This window comes from Panthera leo, chromosome B2, assembly GCF_018350215.1.
Source record: "Panthera leo isolate Ple1 chromosome B2, P.leo_Ple1_pat1.1, whole genome shotgun sequence".
Classification (NCBI taxonomy): domain Eukaryota; kingdom Metazoa; phylum Chordata; class Mammalia; order Carnivora; family Felidae; genus Panthera; species Panthera leo.
In genome coordinates this window covers 79815416-79841727 of record NC_056683.1, presented here as the reverse complement: position 1 = coordinate 79841727, position 26312 = coordinate 79815416, and the positions used below count along the sequence as shown (strand labels likewise).

General features: G+C 41.9%; 2 protein-coding genes across 6 annotated transcripts in view; one reads left to right on the top strand and one right to left on the bottom strand.

The window, feature by feature from the left end:
* The first annotated feature begins 1125 nt into the window (after positions 1–1125).
* On the top strand, positions 1126–4840 carry LYRM2 (LYR motif containing 2). Its single transcript, XM_042939362.1, has 3 exons — positions 1126–1191; positions 1817–1957; positions 2397–4840. Exons 1-3 carry the CDS (start codon positions 1147–1149, stop codon positions 2475–2477), a joined length of 267 nt encoding a protein of 88 aa, XP_042795296.1. The 5' UTR covers positions 1126–1146; the 3' UTR covers positions 2478–4840.
* Positions 4841–7493: 2653 nt separating this feature from the next.
* ANKRD6 (ankyrin repeat domain 6) overlaps positions 7494–26312 on the bottom strand; it is an 81688-nt gene continuing 62869 nt past the window's right edge. For 3 of the 5 annotated variants that reach the window (XM_042939356.1, XM_042939355.1, XM_042939360.1), the window contains 8 exons: positions 26085–26162; positions 22142–22246; positions 20682–20816; positions 20184–20369; positions 19569–19721; positions 11572–11685; positions 10704–10830; positions 7494–9316 (listed from right to left, as the gene is read on the bottom strand). In XM_042939356.1, the coding sequence (XP_042795290.1) occupies positions 8745–9316; positions 10704–10830; positions 11572–11685; positions 19569–19721; positions 20184–20369; positions 20682–20816; positions 22142–22246; positions 26085–26162 (1470 nt within the window). In that variant the 3' untranslated portion in view covers positions 7494–8744. The remainder of the gene's footprint in view (positions 9317–10703; positions 10831–11571; positions 11686–19568; positions 19722–20183; positions 20370–20681; positions 20817–22141; positions 22247–26084; positions 26163–26312) is intronic. The other 2 variants (XM_042939358.1, XM_042939357.1) reach the window with 1 other exon arrangement.

The window sequence follows — 26312 nt, the reverse complement described above, 5'->3', positions numbered from 1 at the left end:
CTGGCTATATTCTAATTTAGAACAATTCTACTTGACAAAAAATACAGCAAAGATTCACTAATCCTACTTACATAAGGGCAGTTATGTGTTGTGGGGAGGATAAAATTACAAGGAAATAAAAGCTTAAAAGTGTGGGCATTTTCAGTGTCTCATTAGTGATACAAAATTGTTAAAACTCCAATGGGGTAGCCATTTAAAACCTCTTAAGAACTAATGTGAAAATTAATAAAGGGAGACTTCACAGGAGTCAGGAGGCTAGAAAGGAAAGCTGTACCACTCAATGTCCCTCCCAGGAAGAATTGTCCATTACAGACTCAAAACAGGTCAATAGAAAAGAATCCTAAATTACAGGCGCCAACAGGGAAAAGCTGGAAGAGGTGCAATGTACAAGACTTCAACCTCCCCTGAAACTCAATGAGAAATCATCACCCTCAACTCTTATTTTCCAATGGACTTTTCAAAACAACCCCCCTCAACTTTCTTCTCCATAAAATAAGATCCACCCCCCCCCCCCCCCATGTTCATTGAGCTTGCCTATGGTTTTGCCAGAGCTTGTAGGTACCCAATTGCGAATTCTCTATTCCCAAATAACCCCATTTTTACTGATAAAATAACCTTTATGTTTAAGATTAACATAACTAATGGCAACCATGAAGATTACCACCATGAGGAAATTGCTTGCAAACAGAAAACACCAGGATGGAACAGCAAAAAAAAGTAGATTTTAAAGTAAACATATCCTCATTATTTCTAACTATGCACGTTTAAAAAGCCCAAAAGGAATACACTAAATTTTACCCCTCACTCTCAAACTTTCATTTAATAAAAACCACAGTGCCAGGAACTGGGCCAGTTGCCTTGCCACTCCTTTTATCACAACTATTTGTGGCACAAGAACTGTAATCCCCTCTCACCCAAAAGAAAATTTAGTCGAAGACAAAACTGTCCAAGGTTATATATAGCTCATTACTGGTTCCAACTGCTGGGGCTTCAGTTTAGACACACTGCAGGGGATTTGGGGGCCAAGTGTAATCCACAGGCCGTATCCCAGGAAACCGAGCTCCCTCCCCCCACCGCCTGCTGACCACGCCCCCACTTCCGCTCCTGCGCATTGGAGCTGTAGGGGAACCACGCTGCCTGGAGGACATGGCTACTTCCAGGTTACCCCCGGCGACTCTAACACTAAAGCAGGTAACACCTGTTCTCGAGAGCCTTCTAGGACAGCTTCCCACGGTCTGATTTCAATTATCCGTCTCTCCCTCCACACCCCCCTACAGAGTGGGGCTCGGGGGCAGCTTAGCCCTCCGGGGAATTCTGACCCGGTGCGCACTCCCTCTGAGATTGGCCCGGCTTGGGGCGGGGCTTCCTGCTGCGGAAGCTGGGGTGGGGGCTGACCTCTGGCCACGGATTCGGCGGGCCACCCGCCAACCCGCTGCCTATCTCTTGACGCTTTGGCCACGGGAAAGATTGCTCTGGCTGTTATACTGAGCTATTGTAAAGAATGAGATTACCAAAGGATTTTAACAACTGCATTGGTTTAGAAAAAGTGCTGTTACAGTAATCACAGGTTTTAGTAACTGGTAGCCCTTTTTCTGCCCAGTGGTCATCTTTTGATGTTAAAGATTCTTAGGTTTGACAAAGGAGTAAGCAAACAGCCCAAACTTTTTGCCTTCTTCTGAAAAGGAAAAAGTTTTTCTTTGGTCCTCAGTTTTGAAAAAGGCAAAGAAAAGTCATCTGTTTAGTTTGGTTTCCCAAAGCAAAGCCCTCTGGGCTGTAGGTTTTGCAGTTGTATTGACATTTCTCCTCCATTCTACAGTTCATGAGAAGGCAACAAGTTCTACTTCTCTACAGAAGGATTTTGCAAGCAATTCGGCAAGTTCCAAATGATTCTGATCGCAAATACCTGAAGGACTGGGCAAGGGAAGAATTCAAAAGAAACAAAGGTGCCACCGAAGAGGTGAGAAAGAGATCACAGGCAGGACAGGCCCTGACCATTTTGTATTAATTGGCATTTTTTTTAAAAGATGAGTAGACGTCTTGGAGTATGTCACAGAGATGATATATCTTCGTCATTGCTTTTAAAGTTACTATTTTTCTACCCCAGTGATATTTAAATTTTCCTAATCTTTGCTCTACGGTAGCATCACCTGTCTGTTAACTAGACATACATACACACCCGAAAAGATTATAAATAGGACAGCATGATGGTTTGGGAAGTGTGATGACTAGGGTATCTGAAAGCATGCCAGACACTGTGCACCCATAGTTGTCAGCTTGGAGCTTTCCTGATACCCAGAAGTTCCAGTTCTCAGTGTTGGTTCCTAACAAATAAAATGATAAAGTACAGCTCTATTTAATCAGGTAGAACAATGACCAGATTTCACTTTCTTCTACAGGATACAATCCGGATGATGATTACTCAAGGCAATATGCAGCTCAAAGAGTTAGAAAAAACACTTGCTTTGGCAAAATCTTAACTGTAGCATTATCCTGAAAGATTTTCAAAGTCTCCATGTATATTGTTGAGCTGATTCGACTCCATGATGGACAGCCTAACACCAAGTCAAACTGTACAGTACTTGGGAAAATACAGAACATGGAGCATGGCATGTCAAAGAAAAACACATCAGAACAATTGCCTTAACACTGAAAAATACACTTTGTATTCTGAAAATGTTTTTGGATATGTCAGCAGTTTAAGCAGCAAAAACCAGTACAGGTGGTCAATGCAGAAGGTGATCCCTACCATTAACTATCTGGGAAATGCAAGTCTAAACCACACTGAGACACTACCATATCAGCTGAAATAACTAGTTAAAAAGATAATAACAAATGCTGGTAGAGATACAGGAAAATTGAACCCCTCACACATTGCTGTGGGAATAGAAAATGGCACAGCCACTTTGGAAAACAGACTGTCAGCTGCTTAAGAGAGTAAATTCGACAGTTCTGTTCCTAGGTCTGTAACCAAGAGAACTGAAAACCTTTCTACAAAAAAACTTGTACAGGAATATTCACAGCAGCATCATTCATAACAGCCAAAAAATAGAAGCAGTCCCAATGCCCATCAACCGATAAGTGATTAAATACGATGTCTATAGATTTAGTAGTAAAAAGGAATTAAGTACTGATACATGCTACACATGGATGAACCCTGAGACCAATCGCAGAAAAGCACTTATTGTAGGATTCCATTTACATGAAATGTCTGAAATAGGCAGAAAGAGGTGGTTGCTCAGGGCTGTGGATAGCATGGAGAGGAATTTAATGGATATGGGGTTCCTGTTCTGGGTAATGAAAGCACTCTAAAGTTAGATTGTGGTGTTAGATGCACAACTCTGAATATACTCAAGTCCACTGAATCGTACATTTTGCATGTATGGTATGTGAATTCTGCTTCAACAAAGCTAGGTTTTTCTGATTTTTTTTTTTTTTTAACTGATATACAGCAGTACTATGCGTCAATTAAATAAGTCAATAAAGCTGTTCTAAGAAGCAGTAGGAGATTTAAGATTGGAAGCATACTGACCTCAGGAGATACCCTGGACCTTTCTTGAAAAAAGTCCTTCTGTGTTACCCCTCAGGGTTGTTGAGGTAGGGTCTTCAGATGTGTTATGATCTCATAGCAGAGGACTCTCCGAAAAGTCACCACTGGGAATCTAGATCTTTGTTGGAAAGAGGAGAGAGAGAAGCCTCATGAACACATTGAAGCACTTAACCAAAAAGAAGAGACAACTTCTGGATGAAACTAATGCAATTACCTTAGCATCCACAAAGAAAGAAGTAAAAGGATCAGGGAATATCCTTGGTGCATTAGGTTCTCCTCCAGTGACAGGAAGAGAAAGAGTTTTAAGAATACATTGAAGACAAGAAATTGACCTGAGCACATTTTGAGACCAAAATGTGTAACACAGTTTAGTGAAAGCTTATGGAAGAGGCTGGATTGACAGTCCTGCAGACTGACCTCTGTTCATTTACAGAACAGATCTAAAAAATTAATCCAATAACCTGACCAACACCTGGAAAATGTAGGAAAAATTTTGCAGAATGGTTACCTAGTACTGGATTGTGTGCCAAAGGCAAGAGAAGCAGATGGTGGCATTTGTCAATGACTTACATTATTGCCAGGGTCCACCTGACCCTTCCATAACCTCAAAGTCTGCAAGACAAAATCATTCTTCAACAGGATAATCGAATTCAAAATGCATGAGCTAATTATCAGGTTTGTATATAGGTGTACACATTAGTCAACCTATCACAAGGCCATGTGATGAACCAGAAGCACTTGTGAACAGTTTCTAAACACAGAATACTTTTCTTTGTACAGCATGATATACACACTCAAGTTAGGCTATCTCTAATAAATCTAAGATCTTGACACTAAAAATCATCCTTTTATGAGGTGTAGAAGTCAGTGACCTGGGTGACGTTTTTACTAGCACTGGTGTATGTCAAAGATGTAAGTTCATTTGTGGTTTAGATTTGCAAGATGCAAAAATGCCAAGAAAATCTAACTTGGGTTTGTTTTGATTGTTTAAATTGGGCAAAACACTGCAAATTTTCGTCTTCCAGAGGCTAGGATTTTTATAATCTTATATAATAATGGACAAGACTTTAGTGCTAAATACATCTTAGCCTAAACAACAACTTCTCCTCTCACATATGGAACCATGCTCGTTAAGATGTTGGCCAGATTGGAACTGCTGGTGAAACACATTTAGCATCCTTATCAGTGTTCTAGATTAGACAACAAATTACCTTTTTGGATATTCCCTATAAACCATACTCTTAAAAAAACAACAAAAAAAACCGTTTATTTGAGAGAGAGTGAGTGCATGCAGGGGAGGGGCTGAGGGGGAGAGAGAATCCCAAGCAGGCCCCACACTGCACACTGTCGGTGCAGAGCCTAACGTGGGCTCAATCTCACAAACCATGAGATCATGACCTGAGCCAAAAATCAAGAGTGAGACGCTTAACTGACTGAACCAACCAGGCAGCCCAACCATACTCTGGCGAGTATTCAAGTTTTATTCCTAAGGTTTCATTTTCAGATGTTTGGATGTTCAGTTTATGTATTTGAACTACAGTAAGTCAAATCTTTATATTAAAAAATATATATTTTTTAATACAAAAGCATTCTAGCATGAGGAGAAGTGGCTAGGGCTATTTGCATACTGACTGTCCCTACGTCATTTCCTCCTTTTAAGTGTGCCATCGCGTAGGAAATTCAGAACCAAGGCACAGGCATTGCTGTGGATGTGCCTGCAGAGCAAAGGGCTTGAACATTTGAGGAAAGCAGAACATTCTCCCTGGTATTTGCATTATTGTAGACACACCAGCAGCCATGCAGGAGAGGGGGGAGACCCACACTTACCTAACTTGTCTCTTCTGTGGAAGAAAAATGTGGCCAAACCGAGCGACGCAGCTCACGTCTACTGTGGGAAAAAATTGGGCTTATGTAGAGTTAAGGTCCAAGCAGGCTCAAAAGCAAATGTCACTTTGCCAAACTAGAAATCGCCCAGCCGGTTTCCTTCCTCCAGTCAGGCATTTAAGAAATTCTGTCAGAATTAAATTTACTATTTGTGTTTACTATGTCGCTTTCTTACCCATTCTGTTTTGCATTAGAAAAAGTGTTGTGCTGTTTCTTAGGTGTCTCATGGATTTAATGTTAACATTTATTTGTCATGGTATTTTGACAGTATTACAGAAGAATATTTCCCTTTAAAATAACAAAAATTTTTCTTACGCATAAGTATTCTAAAAGGTCAGTTTTGTTTGTCTTTAAATCTTATTTAATTGATTTGGCTTTTATATCACAAGAAGAAATGTATTTAGCTTTTATGAACAGTTTTGTCAAAAAATGTTATTTTGCCTGCACACAATTAAGAGGTTTTGTTCTGTTCAAACTGTTGACCTTTTAGAAAATACTAAGCAAAACATTTAAGCTTGCACTAAGAAGTACTTCCATATTATGGGCTTCTGAAAAATTTATTTTTCATGCAGTGCATCTGACCTCTACTTTGAAGCAAATGTATTTACCAGAAATCACACTTCTATAGAAACAAGGTAAAATGTAGCTGGGTGAAGGCACTCTTTCTGGGAACATAAATTTGGTCAACCACAGAAACAAAAATGTACACTAAACAAAGCAGTCATACTTGCATTTTTTAAATAAGGATTTCAATATCCATAGTGTTGAGAACCATATTTAATGCTTGGAAGAGACAAATTCAAATTAATAAAAATATTAAATAGAAGACAACATATCTCTGCAGTATCAACGCTTGACTGAAAAAAAAAGATTTAAATGTGAAAACATCACTTTATTTTGGGCCCCCAAAGTCAAATGATTAGAACTATATTCAATCTAATCACAGATATTTACTATATTCAATGCAATAATTCACCAACAAAAAACCCCACTGCAATATTCTGCAACTTTTCTGTGTTTTACATCATTTTTCCCCATAGCTATTGAAAGCTCCAATCTCTGTTTCAAACACAACCCACATGACAGCCAATAAATTAATAGTTTTGCTTCTTTGGAAAAGTACTATTGTGGCATTTGCTCCTTTTAGCAGATAGCACAAGGGAAAAAAGGAAAAATACACATCAGACCCATAGTTGAGTTTTTGACAATACTAAGGAACAAAAACCCAGTTGTTTAAAACAAGCTATTGCAGTGGCCTTGAGATGCTGCCATCTCTCTGGGTTAGGAGGCAGACTGATCCCGTTTCCTCACCTCTACTGGTTTTCCGTTCTAGTAGAGAAAGATCCATGTAACCTGTCAGACTAGGTGCCTTTGACCCTTCTCAGTCCTCCCTAGTCTCTTCCCTGTGACTTTGGCAAAAATATCCAGTTCACAATGGTAAGCTGCCTGCTTCTGATGAGTAGGGGTTGCATAATCAAAATACTTCCTACCACAGCACTCCGTAGTCTAGATAAAATTTGTCTTCATTTCTCAACAAGGATACTCCTTGAGATAACAGCTATTTTGGTAAGTGAAAAGAACTCCTGCTTAGACCACAACTTACTGAACATCTCAGGATTTCCTCTCTCAGTATTCGGCAGTTCTTAAGAAACTGATGTATATTGAGGAAAGCTCCTGAAGATTTCAGTGATGCTGGATAAGGGAAAGATTTAAAAAACTGAAGGTACCATCTAGCTCTGCAATTCTGTGGTTCTGCATTAGGAACGGAGATGAGAAAAGGAAAGTACCTCTACATTTATCAGTGCAACAAGATCCTCTGGGGAAGAATCAGACGTTCTTAACAGTAGCTGAGGAACAAGACTAACACGCACATGAACATAAACTTGGGAGAATATTAAATTGATTCCCTATCCAGGTTGTGTAATGGTGACCTACATCTAGATCTATAGATTGTCACTGTTAAGAAAACAAAAACTGAGCTTGTTAGGCAAGAACAAAGGGACTAAAAACATACTTTGTTTTTCTGGGTGTTCCCATGTCAGGAAATCATTTTTTCTTTGGCTCAGTGAGCAACATTTTATTCAAACTTAGAGACAACAGTTTCTCAGTTCTGGGGTTAATGGAAATAGAATTGACATTTCTTTGCATACATGGAATTTTGAGGAGATGAATATAATTCCACATACCAAGGGGCAAGAAGCTTAAAAGATAACTAAATCCAAAGTTTCAACATATCCAAGCTACTTTTACAACTTATATACTCCACAGAGGAGAGGAAAATCCTTGGGGCTTCACAAGATGGGGAATTGTGGGGTCTAGACTGAGTTGACAATTTTTACCTTGACATAAAGACTGCAAAGCAGTGGGTAACTTCTGAGGTTCATCAATGACCGTATACAATTAGAAGTGAAATACTTTTAAGAAATAGCCTTATTTCTTTATAAAATGTAGACTGAGAAGCTCAAATTTAGAAAGGTACTCTTGGTTAACTGGGTTTGATTATGGATAGCTTATAGAAGTTTCAGGTAATTGTTAGGTGAATGCTTTTCCATTAATCTGCTTCAAAATTGGTAGGATTAATCAACTGTAGTGTTTCTGTATTTTGACTGAAAATACAGAAATCATGACCAAATGATTTGAACCTTTCTCATTTGAGTTTATTAACAAATATTCCCAGTGCTAGTAGCCAATTACTCATCATTTAAATACCCTCTGACTGCAAAATATTTTAACATATATTGGATCTAGTGACATCATGAAAATCTTTTTCTCCTCAAAATCAGTTTGGTAAGTTTTCATCTGGTTAAAAGGTCAGCACTTTAAGAATTAGGAATTCAAGAGAGGATTCAGCACATCTCAGCCATAGCTCGTACAGAAAGATGCTCTCATCTGGGCACCACAGGAGTGCTCACATGAATGACTAAAGTTCACAAGGGATTAATTTTTCTTCCTTTTGATTTATGTTATTTCACACATCCTGAATTTTAGGGTTTAGGCTTTACACATCTTTCCGTTTCTTAGCGTGGCTCACTTAATCTGAGCTTTTGAACCTCAGATGAACCCAGACCGAGGTTTTAAGTTTGTAATGAAACCTAACACAAAGCAAGCTTCCCCTGGCTTTGGTGGTCACTGTTGAAGTTTCATAACTTCAGGGCGCAGGAAAGCGTGTGCCTGGCACATTTCAGCAATTTCACTTTTTGTTTTTAAAGGCAAGTCTGCTACGTGCACAAGAATGGACATCTTGGGCACAGCTGTTCTATAGATGCAAAAGCAGAAATCATCAAGAATCCCTTCTCAGGCCACTTCCCAGATTCTAATTTTCCTTCTGCACTTTAGTCCTTAGTTTAGCAAGTTCTTCTTCTAAACTTTTAATATGTTCCTTCAGGGTGGCCTTGTCTTGCTGGGCTTTCTGACTGGCTTGGCTTCGCGCTTCTTCAATCTTCCTCTCATACCACTTTTCCATCTGGGTAGAAACAGCCTCAAAAAAATACTGGGTAATCTCCAGAGCCTGGGAGGTGTCTCGAACGTGAGAGGCAGTCTGCTCACTGCCCGCTGCCGGTGGCGGCTGCCCACCGGCGGTGCCGGGTGCCGGGTGCTGGGGCCGATGCCTCGTCTGCCCACTTTTCCCAGACTTCTTGGTTTGGGTGCCTCTGTCAACACAGGGCCCAGCCTGCTGATCACACTTGGCCGCCTCTTTCAAGGGTAGCAAGGCTGTCTGGACCTTGACATTCCTCAGTCGGGACGCGGTACAGTCTGAGGAAGACAGCTCCTGCTGTAGTCTGTGTGTAGCAGTGGAGTTGAAGGCCTTTTCCTTGGGCCTAACCACCTGAGGAGAACTGTCAGAAGCCGCTACCGGACCTGCAGTGGCCACGGACTGATCCACGCCTAGTTGCAGAAGGAAAACAAAACTCAGAGTAAATCCACGTTCACACAGTCATGTGGCTATGGGCTGGCGTTTGAGAGTCCTGATAATCCCGTAAACCATCAGGCCTTCTCAATCTCCAACCACCATGTGCAGCTTCTGCTCTGCCCTTCCCTTCCACTTGCCCCTGGTTATCATTTTGGCTTGTCAGGGCTTTCATGGGAAATGATGTTAACCACACTGGTGGCATCTAAGCCAAAAGCAGCTGCTGGCCTTTCCTTTAGCCAGTTTCATTAAAAGGCTCTGGGTACCATTTTGTGATTGCTAAGGATGACAGCTCACCAAGTGTCTCCCAAACAGAACTGGGCATGTACTGAGGGAAATAAATATACCCATTCCCTTGGGCGCCTGGGTGGCTCAGTCGGTTGAGCGACCGACTTCAGCTCAGGTCATGATTTCACAGTCTGTGAGTTTGAGCCCTGCATCGGGCTCTGTACTGACAGCTCGGAGGCTGGAGCTGCTTCAGATTCTGTGTCTCCCTCTCTCTCTGCCCCTCCCCTGCTCATGCTCTGTCTCTGTCTCAAAAATAAACAAAAACATTAAAATTATACACACACACACACACCCATTCCCTAATTTCTGGGCCTTTTCCACACCATAGGGCCAGTTAGTAGTTGCTTGACCCAAGCTCCAATTTGGAGAGGTGGTCATATTCTCCATACCCAGAGCTCCAGCCAAGCTCCATAACTAGACCAATCATGAAAAATTTGCCCAGGATTTCCCCAACATTACCACAGTTCCAGAGATGGTCTATGGTAACAGAACACACTTGACATGAAAATCCCCCATGGAGGCCTAATTACAAAGGCTCTGATTATCCTCAACATTATCATCATGGAGTATAATCACTGTGGCTAATGAAAAGATGCTTTGTCTGAAAGGTCATGTTATCTAGCACCTGGGGGAGCTTTAATACATGAACTGCTGTTTAAGGAAGTTTTCCACAGTTGGACAAAGGCAAAAGGCTGATCAAAGAGAAGAAAGGAGAAGCAAGAACAAGAGCCAGAGCAAGAGACCTGCTGAGAAGACCAGTGTCCATTCATCAATCTTCATCTTTGGGGCCCACTCTGACACCATCAACATCATACCTCAAACACTGCTGTCACCAGTCAACAATCCTTTTACTCTATGTTCTTTTACTCAAATATTCTTGAGCACTTAACTAGGAGTGCTTTATCACCATATAGAAACTGAATACACAGCAGTAAGCAAAATATGTCCTTGCCCCTACAGAATTTACAATCCAGTGTTTTCCACAGACCTATCCTAGGTCCACAGGATACAGCAAAGAACAATATCTGGGGGTTTTACCACCTTTGAATGGAATGGCTCTCTCTGCACATGCGTTACCTGTAGACGACTCGCAAGTAGATGGTGTGGATTTGGTCCTAGAGGCCCTAGAATCTCCAGAAAGTTTCAGCTCCAGATTCTGAATCTTTAACATGCACCAGGTTTTTAATTCGTCAACCAATGACATCTAAAAAGAAAAACAAATGACAGCAAAAAAACCAAAAAACAAAAAAACAACAACAACAAAAAAAACACACACCAGATGAATTGGATCCATGGTTTATGAAGTAAACCACCAAGAGTGGGTTTTTCAATTATGATAGTTCGAGATACCATCTTGACCAGCCTAAACGTTGTGGACTACCTCCCCCTCCCTTCCCACAGGCCACACAGCCTTCTCTGCTTGCCCTCTGTAGACCAGGATGCACATAGCACCAATGGTGATAGTTTCTATAATCTTCATTGAGGGACTCAGAGCTACCTTGAACACCCAAAGCTTCCCAAATCTTACAAATCAAGAATGTCTGGCCGCTTAGGAGCATAAATTCTCACATACTCAAAAAATACTCATTTTATGGCTGTTGTCTTGGGTAGACCACAAACTCCCAAGGGCAGGAACCAAATCTTGTTCAACTACAGAGCAATACCCAGCAAATGTACAATACATAGAAATGATTCAAGGCAGAGACCACATTTTCCCGGTGTGTTCCATTAACTGTTCTGTCTCCACCTATTACCAGAATATTCAGCAACAAATGAACTGAATTACATGCTCTTTCCTATTAACTTCATTTCAGAGTTAGAAAAGGACACACTATGTAATAAGAATGCTATTAGGGGTTCTTGGCCTCTGGGTTTTCAATGATGGGTCTTAACTCAGTGGAGATGTGTGGTAAATCCCCAGTTAAGGGCAGATCCTGGCTCTCACCTGTCGTCTCTCCCCCTCATGCTTCTCTGTATCTGAGTGCTGTTGCAGGCGGTTCAGGCACTCTGTTCTCTCTGCCGACAGCCGCTCAACCATCAGCTTGTCCAGAACACGCATCTAGGATTCAATGAGCAAAAAGCAGAGGATGGAGATGATCTAAGGATGGGCCCTGGTCTCTTGACCTCTGGGGCTCTGGGGGACCAGCAGGGACCAGTGAAAACAGAGGCAAACCTCAACTTCTTTTATTCTAGTTTCATCCAGTATGCATCCAACTCCTGGCTTTTCACAATCCCTGAGCATGTTTTTGTATAAGCCAAGGCCTCTTTCTTATTGTTTACCTCCTAAGGGGTTGAAAAGACTGAACATGGTAAATATACAACTTGAGCCAATGCAGACCTTGTGCATAGAAGGATTTTTGTAGGTCTTACAACATTATTTCCAAGACTATTATTGAAAGGAAAACTATTTCTAGAAGTATGGAGCTGTTCATTATTTTCATTACCCTTTTCAATTAATTTTTAACACCCCTCCAAGCCCTTAAAATGTTAGTAGCTGCCCATGAGATAGCAAAAGAAGCAGAATGCTCAGGGCTTTTACCCAGTGTTCCTAGTGAATACATCCCTCAGTGCTTCACTGAAAGTAATCAAACCAAGTGTGAAGAAGGGTGAGGAAGGAGTACAAGGGGAGTGCTCCAGAGAACCAATGATGGTCACTTTCCAGTCACGCCCTCCTGGATACCCCCCCCCCCCTTTATCTTGATATTTCCCATTAGGACCCTACACCCAGGAAAGCCAAACTTTCACTGTTTTGACAAAGTCCATACCAGGGAGAGAGACTTTCTCAGCAGGGGCCAGCTCACAAGGGTTGTTCCACAATCAGATGTTCAAAACACAAACACAAAGAAGGGCCAGTTCTGGAGATGTGAGGAGGGCTCACAGGTGAGCTCTTCTCCTGTCAGGGACACACATGATGTTCAAATCACAAACACAAAGAAGGGCCAGTTCTGGAGATGTGAGAAGGGCTCACAGGTGAGCTCTTCTCCTGTCAGGGACACACATGATGTTCAAAAATCAAAAAAGCAGCAGCAGTTCTGGAGATGTGGTGAGCACCTTCTGTTTTGTTTCTTCAGCCCTCGTGTTTTTTCTGTGAGCTGCTCTCCTGTTTTCTAGTATTGGCCTACTCCACCCACGTCCTTATCCTCTGTCAAGAGCAACTGTGTTGACATACAGCTTTGTTCTGGGGCATGGCTGATTGCTTCAGGCATGGACTCATGCCGCACCAGAGCCCATGCCAGAGTCCTTCACCTAGAACTGGGAATTAGGACTAAGGTTTTACACACCCATCTGTCACCCTCCTTGAACTGAAGCAAGGTCCTTGAGATGGTTGGTCCAGCACTCATCTAATACACTCCTCACTGGGCTTAGGCCAGCTGAAGTGGGTTTTATTTACAAAACAGTCTTAACTAATATACTATGGCACTAGGAAAAGAGTTCTTAAATGCGCTTTCCATGAAGGGCAAATAGCAAATAAACCTAAAACATTCTACCTCACCAACAAACAAGGAAATAAAAATTAAACAATATACTTAATCAATTTGGCATAAGCTTTAAAAATAATATTAGTGATGGCAATGGTTTGAGACAGAGACTCGACTTATATCCTATCCTACCTGTAGGATGTAAATTCATACAACCTTTTTATTTAGTAGATTATTAATATTTATGAAGAGATTTAAACATCTTAACCATGGACCCAATTATCCTAAAAAGGAGCAAATAACTTGAGAAGCAAATGTTTATACACATAAGTGTTCATCATAGCATTATTTATAAGAGTAAGAACTATAAGCAACTTTAAAGTCTAACAAAAAGGAAGACATAGAAAAATGCTTGGGATATCAAATTAAGTGAAAAAATCTGGAAGCAAAAATATGTGTAATTTAGGGAGGTGGGTGTGGGGATGGGTGAAATAGGTGAGGGGGGTTAAGGAATGAACTTGTTGTGATGAGCACTGGGTGATGTATGGAACTGTTGAATCACTATATCGTACACCTGAAATATAACACTGTATGTTAACTATACTGGAGGTAAAAATAAATAAATAAGTAAATAAACCATATACTAGACAAAAAACAAATTATATGTGTAACTCCATACCCAGAACAGTACATCGCCATTAAACAGCATATTGAAACAACACACCTAAGACATATTACTTAATTTCAGTGTAAGCTACAAAGATGACCAAGGCTCTTTGCATCCAAGATAGCTAGGTAGGAAGACTCGGTAATCCTCTCCTCCACAGACACACCAAATCTATACCAATTTAAAGAAGAGTTAATACCTAGTCTTTCCAAACTGTTCCAAAAAACAGAAGAAGATGGAAACCTTTCAACTACATTCTACATGGCCAGCATTATCTTGATACAAAAACCAGATAAAGATGCCCCCCAAAAAGAAAATTACAGATAAATCATCTCTTGAACATAGATAAAAAAAAACCTCAACAAAATATTAGCAAACTTCAACAATACTTCAAAATGATCAATCGCCACAATCAAGTGGGATTTATTCTGGGGATGAAAGGATGGTTCAATATCCACAAGTCAATATGATACACCACATTAACAAAATGAAGAATAAAAATTCTATAATCATCTCATTAGATGCAGAAAAAGCATTTGACAAAGTTCAACATCTGTTCACGATAAAAACTCTCAAAAGAGTGGGTTTAAAGGGAACATACCTCAAAATAATAAAAGCCATATATGACAAAATGACAGCTTACATCATACTCAGTGGTAAAAAACAAACAAACAAACAAAACAAAACAAAAAAACACCTGAGCTTTTTCCTAAGATCAGGAACAAGAAAAGGATGTCTACTCTCACCACTTTTATCCAACATAGTACTAGAAGTTTTAGCCACAGCAATCAGACAAATAAAAGGTATCCAAATTGGTAAGGAAGAAGTAAAAGTGTCACTGTTTGCAGTTGACATGATACTATACATAGGAAGCCCTAAAGCCTCTACCACAAACCTATTAGAATACATGAATTCAGGGGGCGCCTGGGTGGCGCAGTCGGTTAAGCGTCCGACTTCAGCCAGGTCACGATCTCACGGTCCGTGAGTTCGAGCCCCGCGTCAGGCTCTGGGCTGATGGCTCAGAGCCTGGAGCCTGTTTCCGATTCTGTGTCTCCATCTCTCTCTGTCCCTCCCCCGTTCATGCTCTGTCTCTCTCTGTCCCAAAAATAAATAAACGTTGAAAAAAAAAGAATACATGAATTCAGTAAAGTTGCAGGATACAAAATTAATATACAGAAATCTGTTGCATTTCTATATACCAATAATGAAGTAGCAGAAAGAGAAATTAAGAAAACCATTCCATTTACACTTGTACCAAAAAGAATAAAATACCTAGGAATAAACTTAACCCAGAAGGTAAAAGACCTATACTCTGAAAATATAAAGCACTGATGAAAGAATTAAAGACAACACAAATGGAAAGATACTCCATGCTCATGGATTAGAAACTCAATATTTTAAAATGTCCACACTATCCAAAGCAATCTACAGATTCAATGCAATCCCTATCAAAATACCAACAGCATTTTTCACAGAACTAGAATAATCCTAAAATTTGTATGGAACTACAGAAGATCCCACATAGCTAAAGCAATCTTGAGAAAGAAGACAAGGCTGGCAGTTTCACAATCCGAGATTTAAAAATATACTACAGAGCTATAATAAAATATGGCACTGGCACAAAAACAGACACATAGATCAATAAACAGAGAGCCAAGAAATAAACCCACACTTATATGGTCAATCTACAACACAAGAGGCAGAAATATATGGGAGGAAAAAGATAGTTTCTTTAAAAAAATATTTTTTTAGGGGCGCCTGGGTGGCTCAGTCGGTTGGGTGTCCGGCTTCAGCTCAGGTCACGATCTCGCGGTCCGTGAGTTCCAGCCCCGCGTCGGGCTCTGGGCTGATGGCTCAGAGCCTGGAGCCTGCTTCCGATTCTGTGTCTCCCTCTCTCTCTGCCCCTCCCCCGTTCATGCTCTGTCTCTCTCTGTCTCAAAAATAAATAAAAAACATTAAAAAAAAAATTAAAAAAAAAAAAAATATTTTTTTAGGGGTGTCTGGGTGGCTCAGTGGATTGAGCATCCGACTTCAGCTCAGGTCATGATCTCGCAGTTGGTGAGTTTGAGCCCCACATCGGGCTCTGTGCTGACAGCTTGGAGCCTGGAGCCTGCTTCGGATTCTGTGTCTCCCTCTCTCTCTGCCCCTTGCCACTCACACTCTATCACTCTCTCAAAAACAAACATTAAAAAAAAATTTTTAATTAAAATTTAAAAAATTTTTAATATTTGTTCATTTTTAATATTTATTTTTGAGACAGAGTGAGAGCACGTGTGCATGCAAGCAGAGGAGAGACAGAGAGAGGGAGACACAGAATCTGAAGCAGGCCCCAGGCTCTGAGCTGTCAGCAAAGAACCTGATGTGGGTCTCAAACCCACAAACCTCAAGATCATGACCTGAGCCCAAATCAGACCCCAACCAACCGAGCCACCCAGGTGCCCCCAAGACAGTCTCTTTAATTAACGGTGCAGGGAAAACTACACAGCTACATGCAAAAGAAAAATTGCACCACTTTCTTATACCATACGCAAAAATGAGTTTAAATGGATTAAAGACCTAAATGCAAGACCTGAACTCAAAAAACATCTAGGCGAAAATATAGGCAGTAATCTCTTTGACATCAGCCTTAGCAAGATTTTTCTAGATAGGTCTCCTCAGGCAAAGGAACAAAAGCAAAAATAACTTTACTGGGATTACACCAAAATGTAAAGCTTTTGCACATGAGGGAAATCATCAACGAAATGAAAAGGCAACCTACTGAATGGGAGAAGATATTTGCAAGTGATATATACAATAAGGGGTTTATAACCAAAATATATAAAGAACTTATACAACTCTACCCTCAACAATTTGATTTAAAAATAGGCAGGGGACCTGAATAGACATTTTTCCAAAGACAACATACAGTTGGCAGACGGCACATGAAAGATGCTCAACAACACTAAGAAGGGAAATGCAGATCAAAACCATGAGATACCGCCTCACACCAGTCAGAACAGCCAGCATCAAAAAGAAGTAAGTGTTGGCAAGGATGTGGAGAAGAAGGAACCCTCGTGCACTGTTGGTGGGAATGTAAATTGATAAAAATCACTGTGGAAAACAATATGGAGGTTCCTCAAAAATTAAAAATAGAACTACCATTTTTGATCCAATAATTCCACTACTGGGTATTTACCTGAAGAAAACAAAAACACTAACTCAGAAAAATAGATGCATTCCTATTCTTATTATAGTACTATTTACAGTAGCCAAGGTATAGGAGCAACCCAAGTGTCCATTGATAAGATGAGTGGATAAGATATAGTGTGTGTGTCCACACACACACACACACACACACACACACACACACACACACACAAAATGAAGTATTACTCAGCCATAAAAAAGAATACCTTGCAGGGCACCCTGGGTGGTTCAGTTGGTTAAACGTCAGACTCTTGGTTTCAGCTCAGGTCATCAGTTCATGGTTCATGAGTTCAAGGCCCATCCTGGGCTCCACACTGACAGTGCAGAGTTTGCTTGGGATTCTCTCTCCCACTCTCTCTCTGCCCCTACCCTACTCATGCTCTCTCTCAAAATAAATAAACTTTAAAATAAAATAAAATGGTAAATCTTAAAAAAAATATATTGCCATTTGTGACAGCATGAATGGACCCAGAGGGCATTTTCCTAAGTGAAATAAGGCAGACAGAGAGACAAATACCATAGAATTTCACTTACATGGAATCTAAAAAACAAATGAACAAAAAAAAGCATAAACAAGGTATGAACTCCTCTGGTAGTTGCCAGAGAAGGGGTGGGGGGGATGAGCAAAGTGGGTGAAGGGAAGTGGGAGGTACAGGTCTCCAGTTACGGAATGAAGAAGTCACAGGGTGAAAGGTAACAGACGGTAACCACACTTGGTGGTGAGCACGGCAGAACATATGGACTTGTGCAATCATTATGTTGTACACCTGAAACTAATGTAGTGTAACCTGTGTCAACTTTACTGCAATTAAAAAGCTGAGGAAGAGGGGTGCCTAGGTGGCTCAGTGGGTTAAGCGTCCAACTTCAGCACAGGTCATGATCTCACGGTCTGTGAGTTCGAGCCCCGCGTTGGGCTCTGTGCTGACAGCTCAGAGCCTGGAGCCTGCTCCGGATTCTGTGTCTCCCTCCCTCTCTGCCCTTCCCCCACTCGTGCTCTGTGTCTCTCTCTCAAAAATAAACATTAAAAAAAAAAAGCTGAAGAAGAAGAAAAAACACAGCATAGTTCCATTTTTGTTTTAAAGTGGTAACTATATAAGTACTATCTATAAAAGAGAAAATCTATGGGAAAATACACAAAACCAGGAATGGAAGGTATCTCTGATAAGTATCGCTATATTTCATATTTCTGTAATGTGGATTTTTTCCTATTAATAGGCTAGGTTATACATTTTTAAAAGTGTCTTTTGTACTTAAAAATCTATATCCACCATACGTTTCTGATTACAAAGAGAAAATATATTCTTTGATGGAGAAAGATGGTGGTTACTCACTTAGCCAAGTAATCAAACTTATCATTAATAAGGAGACATCCTGGCATTATGTGCCTCCTGATGTGACATAATTTGAAGTTTACGCCATTAACTATGACATTTTCTTGCCAAAAATACTTAATCTGAACCGAAATAAGCATCTAGACACTAGTGGTTCTCAAACTTGGAGGTCTTGTTCAAACACAGGTGGCTAGACCCCATCCCCAGAGGTTTATTCACAATTAAGTTCAGTAGATCTGGAATGAGGCCCAAGAATTGTCATTTTTGCCCCCACAGCTCCCAGATAATGCTGATGCTACTGGTCCAGGGATGACACCTTTGAGACCCACTGCTCTAGACCTAACTTTCAGTTCACAGAGATACAGAGACAGAGCAAGTTAAATAATACCATGAAGAGCCTATCAGACATGTCTAGAATATTGAACATCCTATATAACAACTGGCCTAGACTTTTTAAAAAGATAATATCCTAGGAATAAAGAAAAAGATGGAAGAAGGAATCAGACTGTTGTAGATGAAAAGAAACCAGAGAGACATAACCCAGATGCACAAAAGAATCACTGGATTCTGAGCTGGAATTTAAAACAAAAACAAGCTATAAGAAAACCTTTTGGAAGAACGGAATAAATCGCAATACGGACTGGATATGATGCAATCATTGTTAATTTTCTCATACATGATAACGGATTGTGCTACAAAGGAGAAAGTCCTTACTCTTCGTCAAGATGCGCTCTGAAGTATTTAGAGGTGAGAAGTCAGGACAGGCTCCAACTAAATCTCAAAGGATTCAAGAGAAAGACAGGTGCATGTGAGAGACACAAAACAAATGTGGCCAACATATTAACAAATGGTTGAGTCTAGGTGGAGAGTAGACATGCTTTCATTGCACTGTTTCACTGTTTCTCTTCTTTGAAAATTTTCAAAATAAAGAAACCTAGAGACAGGATTGTTCTGATTGTGTGTGCAGTGGGAAAGGGGCCAGGATACAAACATAAAGAGACTGGAAGAGAATAAACCCAAATGTTACTAGTGATTTCTCACTGTGGTGGGCTTGTAGGGGATTTCTTTTCCTTTCTAAATTTCACATTTAAAGAAAATGCTCTGTAATAGGTATATATCATTTTTATAATCAGAAGCAATTTAAGCAGGTTCTTAAAAACTTTGAATAAATGCGCTTGGAAGAAATCACATAAGCCTCTTCCCTGAGGGTCCACCCGAGGTACTCAGCTCAGTCTGCAAAATACAAAGGGTGCTCAGTGTGGGCAGCTTCTGATTTCATTTCCTGACAGAACATCTGGCCATGGGGGTTGTGGGGGGGCGGGGGGGGCAACTCACTGACCTGGTGCTGGGTTTTGTTCTCCATATGCCCCAGCTTTGTGTTCATTTTATCCTGAACCGAACCCAGCTCTGCTCGGATCTCCTCCACAGCTGCCTCCAACTGGTTCTCCAGCTTGTTGATTAGGGGTTCACATCTACAACCATTTATTGGTGCCTAACAGGGGAACAATAAAGGAATCAATCCACTCATTCCCTCCTTCAACAAACTGGTTTTGAGTGCCCATCCAGTGCCAGTCAGTATGCCAGGGGGATACAGATGACAGAGGAGGCATAACTTTGGGATGTCCAATGGGCCAAGCTGTGGGTCCAACAGGCACTGAGAAGCTTCAGAGAGGGTAAGACACGGTCCCAATCCTTGTGGCTTTTATCTACTCTGGAGCCTCAGGATTACCTAGTCACTTAAGGATGGTGCACAAAGGTTTGTAACTACCCGTTTGCCTGGGCCTCAGCAGCAGCGGTGTATCTGCAGTGTAGGGAGGGACATCTGGTTTATCTTCAAAGCTCATTGCCTTCCCAAGTCAACACTGCAAGTGGATATTAGCCCCCAGGAATAGTGTTAAACAGACAGCCTTGCTTAAGCCTACGGTCCTACGACCAGACAGGGCTCATGAAGTACCTGCATCACCTTCCCGTCCTTGCCCCGGTACAGCGTGTAGAGCTGGTACGCTCTGAACTCATGGGGAGGGGGTGGCGGTGAACATCGGTGCCTGGGCCTCTTTTTAGGGTGACTGTGAGCATGTAAGTTCTTCTGGTGTCCAGGCTGTTGGTCTGCTGGTGGAGTGGGGTCAGAAAATGCTGACGCCTGTGGGAGAGGAAGCAACAATACCCCTGAGCACAGTGACATGGGCAAGACTGGCCCCCATCCAATGGCTCCCATCTCACCCTCGTCTTGCTTTGTCTCACGGCACTCCACTGTAAGCACCGCATGTCCAAAGAAATAGATCAGCACATTAACCTTGTGTTTGAAGTTACCCAGATTTAATTTTCGTGCTCTGGCTCCAAACCAGCAAGCCAAGTCCAGTGGCATTTTAGCTACTGGACATGATGCGATCCCAGGGCCCTTGGCCAACCTGCCTCCCGGCCCTCCCTTGGCTGCCTTCACGTGCCTCCTGACCTTGGGCCTTGACTTTCTCTGCCTGTTGTCCTTCGCCTTGGGCTCTGGGGAGGCAGACAGGACATCTTCTCTGGCCTCTTCTTTTCTGGGTGCAGCCTGTTCACTGCTGGGGGTGTCTCCTGCGGAGACACTTCCCTACAGAGGGGGGGAAAAAGAAGTGCCCAGAAACCAGTTCTAATTGCCCCCTCTGCCTTCTTCTGTAATGGTGTAAAATTCTGTTTGCAAGACTGCATCCACTAAAGGACCCACAGGAACCTTAGCTGATGACAAAGAGGGAACACTGCTTGGTGGTCTAAACTGAACATGTAGGACTTTCCCAGTTGGTTAAATATTTTGCTTTTACTTCATTAGGTGCCAAGGTAAACAGAGTCTTGGGTCTAATTCTATATCTTAGAGCTTCCGGAAGCTACCACAAACAGCTCAGCATTAGAAATTTTTAAATTTTTTTGCATTTCAACCACAGAAACAACAACCAAAAAAACCATTTATTCTTTGAACTTGGACTTCACAATTCATAATGGAGTAGGAGAACCCCCTGAAATGAAAACATCACATTTCTAGTCCTTATAAGAACTTTTACAAATTAATATGTACAATTCACCCACAGGAACTTAATCAGAGTTACAATGCCTTAACCCTGAAAACTGATAAGAGGATTTTGAAATAGAACAATAAGCACTCGGTATAAAATTTTATGTGCCAAAAGTTGTCTTTATATCCTAGTCTTTTTCTTCCTGCGAGAGCTGAAAGGCATGGTTCGTTCCAGTTGTGCAAGCTGTTCACTGCACAAGGGCACCTAGCAGAGGGAGCTGAAATCCGGCTCTGGCTCTCTTCGCCTTATGCACCCTGAGCAGGGCTGGGCTGCCCAAGGGGCATCTTTTTCTAAATTTGCAACAGAGGAATCACATGGGCTAGTGCAGCCTCAATCCATTCCCCAAGCCGAAAGAGAAGAAGCGACCCAGGCCAGTGGTTGTCAAACTTTAGTCCACACCAGAATCACCTGAAGGGCTTGTTCGAACAGATTGCTGGGCCCCCTCCCAGAGTTTCTGATCCAGTGGGTCTGAGGTGAGGCCCCCAACTCTGTGTTTCTAACAAGGTCCCAGATGGCACAGTGGACACTACATTTTGAAAATCACTGCCCTATACCATTAAGGGCCCAGCATTAGAGGCAGTGCTGTCCACACAGTAGTGATGAGGCCCCAGACACATGGGGCTAGAAACTATGCCCAGACAAGGATGCCGAGAAAGACTGGCAACACAGGCACACGATCTGAAATCCTGGAGGAGTGGAGGACATGAAACCAAAGGGAAAACACGGACAACGGTTTGAAGAACCAGCGGAAAGGAGAGACAGAGGAGGGCACGGCCGCTGCCAGATGAACCCAGAAGGAACAGCCAGATTGTTTCCCACCCTCTGTAAGGGGGTGACGTTTGGGAGGGGCGGGAGAGCTACCCCCCACCTTGCTTTGTGCCACCTCATCTCTTGGCACAGACTGAGCTCTCCTCTCTTCCTTGAGCCTCTCTCTCTTTTTCCTCAGGCTTCGCCCACGACTGAAGCGCAAGACCTGAAGGAGGCAAGAGGCACGGTTACAAACCACGGTGTGTGCAGCGTCGTGACAGCATTGTCCTTGGACCTGGTGCTCTGATCTAGTGGAACTTCCAGCCTAGGGAGAGACCAAGCAATCACATCAAACACGCATCTCTGCCTGCCTGCTGGGCACCGAGGTCTTGTGCTGGGCTCCTACAGGAAGTAGGACATGGTCCCCGATCTCAAGGAGCTTATGGTCGAGGACAACAGTAGGCATTTGTGTGCCAGGCCACGGTCGCCATAGGGGGGTGTGCAGGCTGTGCACTGCTTAACTCCAGGGAACACCACTCACAGACGAGGATAGGAACGGCATCCCCTGGACATCGCACAAGACAGCGGCCCCACGCCAGGCAGTGTCTCGTTATCTTGGTACGCTGGACCTGAACTAGCCCATCATATTTTCTCTTGACCAAACTGTATTCAAGCCAGTTTTTAGTTTGCTTCAAACACTGAGGTACATCTGTGAACCATGGTACCAACCATGGGGCAGGAATCTGTTCCCCAAAAGGAAGCATTTGGCCTGCCCGAGAGGGCAGGAAGGTGGAACAGACACAGGCAAGTAGACATGGGGTCCCATAGCCCGATTTTGGAATTCAGCAGCAGCTAGCTGTAGGATCTTCTGGCAAGTTATTTGCCCTTTCTGTATTCTGTAAATACGGGGAGTTAATGGAATTAACCAAGACAAAGCAAGTGGCTGGCATACCCTGGACTTTCAGGCACGGTTAGGTGCCTCCCTCCTGCCTTGGTCCCTCGAGTTGCTTAATTGGCCAGAGGAAGTTTAACCAGAGTACAGAGCTTTGAGCTGGCAGAAGCTTTCAACCCATGGCCTTTTACTTCCAGCCCCAGAGTCACTCCCTCTCACTAAGGAGGTCCAGAAAGGGAAAACACTTCTTCAAGCTCTAATTTTTTTGCAATAAAACATTTTATGGTCTTCATCTGTAGATAGAGAAGGGTTCTCTGAAGTTCAGCATAGTGCTTTCATCTAAATGTTCACCTTTCTTGTGTTCATTAAATTCAAGTGACATCATATGACAAGAAGAACCTCTATGGACAGTGGTACAATCTAAATGGAGAATTCCTGACGACATCTGCCTGTGGCTAAACCAGATTTTTAAATTGTATTCTCATCCTCTAAGCCAACAGCTCTGAAAGTGTCCAGGGAACCCCGGGTGCATGAAACTAAAATTATTTTCATGACAGCGTAACAATGTCGACTTTTTCCCTCTCACTGATTGTACAGCAGTGTTTACCAGAAGCTGCACACGACACCCCAGTGGGTCATGTGCAGACGTAGAGGGCAGCCCTCCGACTTTCCACTAAGACGGTAAGGAGATTTGCAACAATGTAACATAATGCTACCTACTCTTCTCCCGGAACTTTTGTTTTGAAAAATAGTTATTGCTCATAAAGATGATGCTATTTGTTACAAAATGAACTTACCATCTTTAACATTTCTCAAATTTCAAACATGGACACTATTAATAGATATAATTCACACACAGCTCTTAATGGGCCTCTAGAACATTAGATGTCCCCAGATCAAAAGGTCTGAGAACCATTTCTGAAACTAAATTCAGACTCACTAGGAAGTCAAGTCTGATGAGAAGTGACTAATGCCCACTGCTCATTCAGTTTATGGGCTCTTAGAACAGGATACAGCCCCAGCATCAATCCAAAATTCACTTTCAAAAGCATTTGTGAATATATCAATCTAAAATGACAAGGGATACTCAGAGGTCACCCAAATCATCAGAATAATTCCCTCCACAGACCAGGTTATTAGCCAGTGCAAATAACTTTCCATGGCGTACAGCCTTTCTCAGCGAACCATATCATCTACCAATGGAACGTCATCAATCTTTTCTAGTTCACCGAAATCGGGGAATATGGGTCTTTAGAAAGATCTTAGTACTGCTGTGAGCCATTGAAATCCACGGTCCACTAAGGTGCCAAGGCAAAGGAATTTCCTGTTTCACACAGAGAGGAAAGCTAGTTCTGTAACTTGAGAACAAAAGAACAACATGTATACAATTTTATGCATATTCCAAAGTTCCTCGTTCATATTGAGAACAGGGTTTAGCATATACAATCGTGTAAAATACTTCCATAAGATGTCATCCTATTTGCTATTCAAATGGGCATGGAAAAACTGAAGTCATTTTTTAAAATGGAAACAGTAAAGGAGAACCACATAGGAAAATGGTCCATGGGAAAGCCTCTCCCCTAAGAACAAAGATCCTTGAGTTCTGGAGACAAAGGACAGGGGGATCAAAGGCCTGTAAGTCTGTACCTTGGGGGATACTACACCCCACAAAATTTGATGATCTTCACATGGCTGAGGACACAGCTGGCTGTCCAAACTGCCAATACTGAAATGCCAGATAACAGAGATAAATTCTGACATTTATTATAGCATCCTATACTTTTTGATCTGTAAGAGACCAGCCTTTTGCTATCAGGATTCATGGATGTGACTCCAGTAATAATTTGTTTGCAAATAGTTGGAAAGAGGTGGAAACTTTTTCCAAAGGACCACCTGACTCATGCCTGTCAGAGGCTCCAAGGATGTCCAGACGCTACTGAGAAGCACTAACTCCACAGGGAACAGGGTGACCAGTTTTCCAAAGACAAAAATCTTAACTACTTCCACAAACTGCTCATTATATCAGGTAGGTTTTTAAAATTTAAATGACCCGAAGGCCATTCAGACCCTTCGGTTGACTGGGATCAGGCTCTGATGCAGCAGGCTGGTATCTGGAATCTTCCTCCGGCTCTCCGAGACTTTATCTTCTCACAACATTAGTCAGAATAAGGTAGAAAACAAATCAGTTTTCACTGTAATGTAATACAGAGCGGCTCCGATGGGGAAACAAACCATTTCCTTAATGTTGGACATTTAGGTTAACAAAATATTGGACAGCAACAACAACAAAAAAAGCATACTGGCTTCCATTATGATGAGTAATTTTGAGAACTACAGAACGTTTTTCTATTATAGTTAAGATAAAGGGCAGCATACAAAGGGGTAGGCACAATTGTACAAATCATGTGTCTGAAAGGGAATATGAACAAAAACAGTTATTTCAGGGCACTAAAATGATGAATAGCTTATAAATTACTAAATCTGTTAGAGGATTTCAATCTCAGCTCAAATGATATCAATTTTTTAACTTAAATGCCTAAAATACCATTATTCAATAAAAAAAGGAAAGAAAGCTATTTTATACTTAACTGCCTCTAATGGACGTGTGAAACATTGTGAAAATATTAAAAGAATCTTGTAACTTTATTCTTTTTTCTCCTGCTGAAAAAAAATTAAACCAATCGTATGAAAAAAAATTTTTTTTTTTTTTTTTTGTTCACCCAGACCGGGATCCCTTCCTCCCACCTTTCTCTAGAAAGGGCTCCTCCCCTCTAACCATACAGTCAGATGGACGCAGCTATCTTCCTAAAGTGCCTGTCCTGCTCATTCAGGCCGTTTGCCCCAAGCTCGCCAATCATGATCCTCTTCTGCAACCAGAACTTCTTCCCTGAGAACCTGTGGAGTTATGGTCCACAAAGCTGGTAATGCCAATGATCCAGCCACGGGGAAGAAATGATGCCCGTGTATGAAGACAAGCCTACTGAACTTGAAGTCTCTTGTTCTGGTTATCTTAGAAGCCCCAAATGGATTCCTGCCTTTTCCACTGCCTGGTTGTGAGCCCATCAGTTTCCTATTTAAGTTAGTTTGATTTGGCTTTCGTAGATGGCCAGAGAATCACAACAACTTTGCAGCCCCACATAATCAATAGAATGGAAAATGTAATCAATCCTACCTGGGGAGCTTTAGTGAGGAGAAGAGCAACTTCCGGATTATTGTGGTAGCGGGCAGTCTCCAGTGGAGTCTGGCCTGCCTAAGGAAAGGCAAAGTGGGGGACAAGTGAGTAAGAGAGACCAACCCTGCACCCTAGCCCAACTGGGACAGCAATTCTGTGCTCAGTCACACCAGCACCTACACGTGCCCAACAAAATACAATCGCACAGAAGACCTGGCCTCACTCTTG

What these genes read in the sequence shown, in the direction of transcription:
- LYRM2 (XM_042939362.1), top strand. Translation starts at nt 1,147, where the DNA reads ATGGCTACTTCCAGGTTACCCCCGGCGACTCTAACACTAAAGCAG. An exon ending in CGACTCTAACACTAAAGCAG is followed by an intron (nt 1,192 to 1,816) that starts GTAACACCTGTT and finishes TCCATTCTACAG; the next exon opens with TTCATGAGAAGGCAACAAGT. An exon ending in ACAAAGGTGCCACCGAAGAG is followed by an intron (nt 1,958 to 2,396) that starts GTGAGAAAGAGA and finishes TTTCTTCTACAG; the next exon opens with GATACAATCCGGATGATGAT.